The following is a 7,657-nucleotide window of genomic DNA, read 5'->3' on the forward strand; positions in this document are numbered from 1 at the left end:
TACATATACTTATTCAAAGTATAGAATCATTTATACTAAAATGACAATATTTCAAAGACAATAGAAATTTATATTCATATACATTAATTATTCTTTATATTTTGATACAATATTTATTAACAACCACCCATCTAATTCTTACATCCTTCTGATAGCCTTTAAATTTCCCGCAATTTGCCACACGAGGCGGGGTTTAAGCCAATTTCATGTTGGATACATAACCTTATGGGTGAGAGGGGTGGTGGGACGGGGCAACTAGTGGTCCATGATAAGTCTGTTCTTTCTAGCTGCACTGGCTGCACTAGTTCAGAGTTTATCTTTCTTCTTCCAATGTACAAAGAGAAAGATAAACCAGGATAAACTGTGAACTAATGCAGCCAGTTCCACTAAAAAGGACAGGCCTGTAATTAACTCTGTCGTGCGACATAAACATTTATGTATCTACAGGTTACGGGAGGGTGCATTTATATTTATTAATGTAATTGATGATATTATATTGTATACATAATAATGAGTGAGAAACGTGAACACGAAGGCAGCGATACTGAAGACAGTTGGATTGGGCCATTACCTTCGGAAGCTGCTCCACAAAAGAAGAAACGAGGTTAACTTAACCTAATCAAGACTGTTTACATTAATTTTCCATTGATAAATGTCAATTAAAATTCACGTCTATTGCAATTATTTCACTTCTTATTTCCTTATTTATTGAACATATGACGTAATTGTTTTCTAATCATTTGATACGAGTAAAAAGAAGGCTTCTTTATTTCATGGAAAAAAATTTTTTTTCTGTTCTCGGTATCTTCATTCGTTTAATAAATAAAAATTTTTACGTTTTTTATTTTAAAATATTAGATAATTATATACACTTAAATTATTATACACTTTCAATATATCTTTAATTTTTTAGTGCTGGAATATGAACAAGTCTACATAGATAACTTGCCATGCTGTGAATGTTACGAGAAATCTTACATGCACAGAGATGTCATTACTCATATCTTAGTAACAAAGTTAGTATTAACAATATATATCTATTACAACTGTATAAGTGTTTCAGACATAACAAATAAGAAAGGTCAATGCACAGTTCCGTCAAAGCTAGGATACGTATGTAAAATCACATAAGAAAATAATGGAAGCACCAAGATCCTGCTATGGCCATGCATTGACCCTCCTTATTCGTTATGTGTGAAAAGTTAGTATTGTTCTTGAAATAATAATTGCAATACCTCATAGCAATTTTCTGTTTCTGAGGGGATCTTATTATTTATCTTATTATTGATACAGGTCAAATTTCCTGATAACCGCCAGTTGCGATGGGCATGTAAAATTTTGGAAGAAGCAGGAGGAATTGATAGAATTTGTAAAACACTTTCGAGCGCACTTAATGGCGATACAGTCAATGTCCGCTAGCTGCAACGGTATTCACGTTTGTTCAGTCAGCATAGATAAGACTATGAAAATATTCGATGTTATTAATTTTGGTAAGTACGAAAGTTTACATGTAACTATTAAACCCTAGATGTACACACTGGTCCCTGCAGGACCCCAGAGAAACTTTCTCAGATTGGCATTTTGAACTTTCCTTTTTCTTTGAACTCGTATATCTTGGAGCTCCTTAATTCTATCGTCTTTTAAACATTATGGGCTTGTTCCTTGGTCGATTCTCTATAGATTAAAAAATAATTAATTGAAATATGTCCATTTTTATTGGAGTTACAGTAATAGATATGATGGGGTCACATGATGGGGTAACCCTGTGGAACCCCAGTGTGTATACACAAAAAAACTGTATACCTAGGGTTAAGATATGCAGAAAATATATAGTTAATTTATTCTTTTACATATGTTATTTTAAGATATGATAAACATGATAAAATTGGACTTTGTGCCGCTTTGCGCCGAATGGGTTTACTCGGCTGGCGACGCCACATCTGCTGTGGCGGTGTCCTCACAAGAATCAAATAAGATATACGTCTACGATGGTCAGGGATCGAGTACGCCTTTGCACGTCTTTGAGAAACTGCATACTAAACCTGTTGTCATTATGAAAGTAAGTCAAGGCTATAGTGGAAGATGCAGTAGGGAATTAAGGGCTTTCACCACCCCTGAGGCCTCAAAATGATACCCAAATTTGGAATTTTTTTGTGGGTAAATAGGTAACTTTATTTGAAAGCTATTTAGACGATATTGCGTTGTACATATATAAGAAATTAAAAAATATATATTTTTAATTTTTTTTATGTATTTTTTATATGTACAAAATGGTGACGCACTGGCCTACTTGAGAAATCCCTTTTTTCTGTTTTTTCAAATCGGTGTATCATGATTCCAGGCACACGGTTTGACCTTGAACAAAACAAAGATTTTTCATTATCTACATATTAAAGACTACAGAAGCATGTAGGGGTTTTTTAAAATATTTATTTTTCTCGAAATGGCAGCTATTTTTACGAAAAGTTTATATTTTTGTTAATATAAGTCCTTTGTAAAATAGCTGCCATTTTGAGAAATATCAATATTTTGAATAATCCCTACGTACTTCTCTAGTCTTTAATATGTAGATAATGAAAATTCTTTATGTTTCGTTCAAAGTCAAACCGTGTGCCTGGAATCCTGTATACTGATCGAAAAAAGGGATTCTGGCAAGTGTAGGCCAGTGCGCCGCCATTTTGGACACAAGAAAAATAAAAAAATATTTTTTTGATTTCTTATATATGTGCAATATAGTCTTCTAAACAGATTTTAAATAAAGTTAACCATTTACCTACAAAAAAAAATCTCAAACTTAAGGTATCATTTTAAAACCTCAGAGATGGGTAAGACCCCTTAATGTTGATAAAATAAGAAGAGAATAATGCTGCTCTTTCTTTTGCAGTATAATCCCGTGTATCAGACATGCATCTCTGTGGATAAAATTGGAATATTGGAGTACTGGACGGGTCCGAAAATGGAATACAGATTTCCCAAATGCATATCGTTTGAATCAAAGTTGGACACTGATCTATTTGAGTTTGCTAAAAATAAGACTTATCCGTGCGGTTTAGCAATATCACCTGATGGGAAACGGTTCGCGTCTCTAAGTGGTGACAGAAAAGTTAGAGTTTTTAATTTCCAAACGGGCAAATTGTACAGAATATTTGACGAGACGCTGCAAAGATTTAGCGAATTACAGCAAACTGTACAGCAACTTCCGAACATGGAATTTGGACGCAGGTGAGACATTTGCATTTTATACCAAGTCAAATTGGTCTTAATTTTTTCATCAAGTATTACATTAACTTCTATTATTATTATTATTATTGTTGTTGTTATTATTATTATTATTATTATAGAATGGCAGTCGAGAGAGAACTTGATAAAACCGAAACAAATTTAGGAAATATTATTTTTGACGAGTCAGGTTATATTATTTTATATCCTACCATGCTGGGTGTCAAAATGGTGAATCTTTACACAAATCGTTGTATCAAAATCATGGGAAAGCCGGAGAACATACGGCCGATACGGCTAGCGTTATTCCAGGTATATTTAATAAAAAAAAGTCTGATGATTAAAGTGCCGCGATTATGAAACAACAGTTATAATTAATAAATAAATTAAGGCTGGAATTATATTTGTCGTACGACAAAGCATTTCAAGCCTATTGGCTGTAAAAAAAAGAAGTTGTCGGATCTCTCTATCCTTCAAGCCAATCAATAAATGAAATCTTTGTTGTACGACAAATGAAATCGCACCCAAATACATAAATTCAATATAGGGAAAAGCGAGGAAAACTACCGCCGCGTTAACCGTCGAGATGGAGGCCTCCGAGAATCCCACGATGGAAATGAATCGACCGGATCCGACGTTGTTTTGCACGGCCCACAAAAAGAATCGATTCTACATGTTCACGAGGCGGGAGCCGGAGGACACGAAGAGCCAGGAGTGCGACCGCGACGTGTTCAACGAGAAACCCTCGAAGGAGGACATCATATCTTCCACGGAGGCCACGAACATGCAGAAGATATACGACACGGCGATAATCCACACGGCGCTCGGCGACATCCACGTGAAGCTCTTCGGCAAGGACGTTCCCAAAACGGTCGAGAACTTCTGCGTGCACGCGAAGAATGGCTACTTCAACGGCCACATATTCCACAGAGTTATCAAGGGTTTCATGATACAAACGGGCGATCCGACCGGCACTGGTACGGGCGGTGAGAGCATATGGGGAGGCGAGTTCGAGGACGAGTTCAAGCCGAGCCTGAAGCACGACAGACCGTACACTCTGAGCATGGCGAATGCGGGGGCGAATACGAACGCCAGCCAGTTTTTCATCACATTGACACCGACAGTGAGTAACTCCATTCTTCGAACGTAGTTTCTCAGAAATTGACCATATGCAGGGACGGGAGACTTCCTTATGGAGGGTATGGAGCTTTCCACACCCAGAGACCCCGTGGGCGTGGAATTCCACACCCTAAATTCGGGGTATTAAAAAAAAATTTTCTTTAAATAATATTATTTAAATGAGCTAGTTTTTGCGTGATGTCGAGACAAAATTAAAAGAAAAATATTCATATTTGTGAAGAAAAAAATATGAAAAGAAATTAAATATAGAAGTAGAAATATCTTTCGACATATAACCGAAGAGATAAAATATTTGTGTTATTACCCAGCTTAGACGAGGTACTCCACACCCAGAAAATTCAAAAGTCTCCGTCCCTGATCATATGTTCTCGAGATTTCACTTAACGCAAATATCTCGCTCGTTTTTTTTTTAGCCCTGGTTGGACAACAAGCATACTGTATTCGGCCGAGTTCACAAAGGGATGGAGGTCGTGCAGAATATCAGCCAGGTGAAAACAAATCCTAAAACTGACAAGCCTTACGACGACATACGAATAGTCAGCGTGACTGTTAAATAATTCTGTATAATAAAATTCGAGGTACATTTGCGTAAAACACATAAATCATTTTCCTGCATTTCCTCAATTATTTCACGATCCGCATGCTGTTGGTATCTATTCACTTCTGCGCCATTTGATATAATAATCCTCTGATGAAGTTATATCCTCCCGTGCAACAAACGAATAAATTGACGCTCAACAAGTTGTAATTCTTTGGTATTATTACCATTGAGTATCTAGAATTGCGCAGATTTCAGGTAAGTCAGAGGTTAATCAATTTTCTATAATGGATCTCGAAATTTAAAACGAGAGATATTTATATACCTGGACCATATAGCGCCCGTAGCCATAAGAGCCGCAGTTTGACTGAGAGAAATCGTATCCGGGGATCGTTTAACATCTCCTATGCCCGCGATAACCAGACCCCACTTAAACGTTGGCGCCCAGAAGAACACAGTTGTCGGACCTGACAAAATAATTTTTTTTTCTATTGAAACATATTTTTCGATAAATTTATTAGGCGCGATCTCTTTTCCTCGAAGAAAATTTAATCGAACACGAACACCATACCTGCGGGATGCAGAAACGCGACGCGGAATTTCTCGGGTAAGGCCGAAGCGACCTTCAGCATTAATTTCTGATAAGCACTGGGTACTGCCATAATTCTGCTGCTGTAAAATTATTCTACCAAATCGAAAAAATATATTTTACAATATAAAAATTATATGAAATCTTCATAATATGATAAACTGTAAAAAAATGTAGATAACAGCTATAACATTCACATCTCGCGCTTCATTAAATTATTAATACTGAATGACTTCATTCAATATATATTATAGTATACCCTGAGTACCAAATATTTTGTAATCATCTATATAATATATTGTATATCATTATCATATTTAAAGTATATTACATATTATAGTTATGTAAAAGCTAAGAATTGTCAACTAATAAATTAATTAATCACTTTCCTAATTTGTAATTTTTTAAGAGTTTGCAAGATATTTTATATTTCCTTCTGATTATATCATAATCACAATGATCTATTTTGTAAATGAGAATTCAAACAGAAGAAGCAACGAAAGAATGTAAAAAGATATGTAAAGAGAACAGAAAGAAGAAGATAACGAGGCATCGAGTAACAGGAAAGCAATAAACGTACGGTAAATAATTTATTATTTATTTATTATTTTCATATCACAGAATGAATTAATTGCATAAAGGTACTATTTCATTTTTACGCGAAGGTCCCTGCCCTTTGAAAACGGTCGTTTAACTGTCAAGTATAGCGTGTGAAACAATTTTAATAAGGCTTTACTCAGACCATATTCAAGGGTCAAGAGTGGTTAAAAGAGTCAATTGTAATGTATAATTCAATCAATTATAATGTTATCAGTCAGTTATAATGTCTAAGATTACAAATTTCTTTTCAATGCATGATCTTTGAGGATTTGCCGAATGGCGTGAGAGCGGCTTCTTAAAGTTGGGATGTAGGCCGTTATGGTGCCGGAATCGATGCTTCCCAAACGTTATACGAGTAAGACGACTCTGGTCCTGGAGAGCCTTGGAAAAGTTTCAACCAAAGAAGTTCGGACTACTGCTATGGTGACGTAGTGCATCTTCCTGAATTTATCGCATGTGATACACGTGGACGAGAAGTATACATGCACGGAATCATCTCGTAAAAGATAATTTAATATGTAGGTAATTTAATATATTCTCTTAATATAGCAGTCTTTTTTATTTGTCTTAGTTGATCATTGCGTTTCTCCTTAAATTTCTTTATCTGTATTGTCGAAATCCTCGCGAACCAGAACAAACATTCTTGCGCCATTGGTATATCGGCGCCGCTGAATATTTCTGTGATATTTACACACGAGAACTTGTTTCGCTTCAATTGTCTATCAATTGCGTCTTTCAATGTGTTGTACACGATTATCATATATCCTATATGCACATTAAAACAGCAGATCTGAAAACAAGCCGGAAAGCCCATTCGTACATTTATCAAGATTAACATTAATGTAATATAAATGTAATATAAATCAGGGATTGGAAGTAACTCGTTACTTATGTAACGCCGTTTCCGTTACAGTTACTTTTTTTGGTGACGGATGACGTTATTTTATTTTTTTGGTAACTGTAACGGTAACGTATAGTTACATTTTTCTTGATAACGGTAACGAATTATACAATTACTTTTATCGTTACTTTTTGTATTTTGAACTTTTTGCCTTTGTGACAAAATTTTCGTAAATTCAATCTTCAGTTTTTAGCTAGTATTGACTCTTAGTTTATAGTAAACTAATAATTTACTTTTATTTTAAGACTGTTTTAAATAATATCTTAAAATATTAATAAATTGGTTCTGTGATTGGTTTATGACATCTTAAGAATGCCATAAATCAATCAATATCACAAATTAAATTGACATGTAATTTAATAAAATATTTTTACGTTATATGCATCTTAAAATACTTTTAAATTGTGAAAAATATCAGCTGAACTGCGTTTCAATTGAAAATTTAATTGGCGCATAGTTTTGTAAAATTGGATATGTATGTATATATAAATTTATTTTGAAATATTAAGCACGAAGCTCTAGCTCATATCGAAGAGGCTTTTATTTTCCTAGTTGTATTTTTGTATCGAACCAGTGTCATTGTTGTATTGCTTTTATTAATATTAAAACAAAAAATTGCATCTTAAATTATTTAGACTGATCTTGTTTCAGCATTAAAAAAGTAACGGAA

General features: G+C 34.6%; 2 protein-coding genes across 2 annotated transcripts; one reads left to right on the forward strand and one right to left on the reverse strand.

Moving 5' to 3' along the window:
- The first annotated feature begins 274 nt into the window (after positions 1–274).
- Positions 275–4,953, forward strand: LOC105456935 (peptidylprolyl isomerase domain and WD repeat-containing protein 1). Its single transcript, XM_011701321.1, has 8 exons — positions 275–604; positions 914–1,016; positions 1,294–1,490; positions 1,866–2,059; positions 2,885–3,222; positions 3,342–3,531; positions 3,767–4,342; positions 4,773–4,953. Exons 1-8 carry the CDS (start codon positions 511–513, stop codon positions 4,914–4,916), a joined length of 1,836 nt encoding a protein of 611 aa, XP_011699623.1. The 5' UTR covers positions 275–510; the 3' UTR covers positions 4,917–4,953.
- Positions 4,902–5,721, reverse strand: LOC105456934 (mitochondrial pyruvate carrier 2-like). The gene is made up of 3 exons (XM_011701320.1): positions 5,469–5,721; positions 5,223–5,364; positions 4,902–5,134 (listed from the first exon to the last, which is right to left on the reverse strand). The coding sequence occupies exons 1-3, from the start codon at positions 5,557–5,559 to the stop codon at positions 5,017–5,019; spliced, it is 351 nt and encodes a 116-aa protein (XP_011699622.1). The 5' UTR covers positions 5,560–5,721; the 3' UTR covers positions 4,902–5,016.
- Positions 5,722–7,657: the final 1,936 nt, after the last annotated feature.

Source organism: Wasmannia auropunctata, unplaced genomic scaffold (genome assembly GCF_000956235.1).
Source record: "Wasmannia auropunctata unplaced genomic scaffold, wasmannia.A_1.0 LD335475.1, whole genome shotgun sequence".
In the NCBI taxonomy this organism is placed as follows: domain Eukaryota; kingdom Metazoa; phylum Arthropoda; class Insecta; order Hymenoptera; family Formicidae; genus Wasmannia; species Wasmannia auropunctata.

Coding starts and splice junctions, on each gene's coding strand:
- LOC105456934 (XM_011701320.1), bottom strand. CDS start 5,559: ATGGCAGTACCCAGTGCTTATCAGAAATTAATGCTGAAGGTCGCTTCG. Junction 5,365..5,468: donor CGCGTTTCTGCATCCCGCAG/GTATGGTGTTCG, acceptor TTATTTTGTCAG/GTCCGACAACTGTGTTCTTC. Junction 5,135..5,222: donor ACGGGCGCTATATGGTCCAG/GTATATAAATAT, acceptor GCGCAATTCTAG/ATACTCAATGGTAATAATAC.
- LOC105456935 (XM_011701321.1), top strand. CDS start 511: ATGAGTGAGAAACGTGAACACGAAGGCAGCGATACTGAAGACAGTTGG. Junction 2,060..2,884: donor AACCTGTTGTCATTATGAAA/GTAAGTCAAGGC, acceptor TTTCTTTTGCAG/TATAATCCCGTGTATCAGAC. Junction 3,223..3,341: donor AACATGGAATTTGGACGCAG/GTGAGACATTTG, acceptor TTATTATTATAG/AATGGCAGTCGAGAGAGAAC.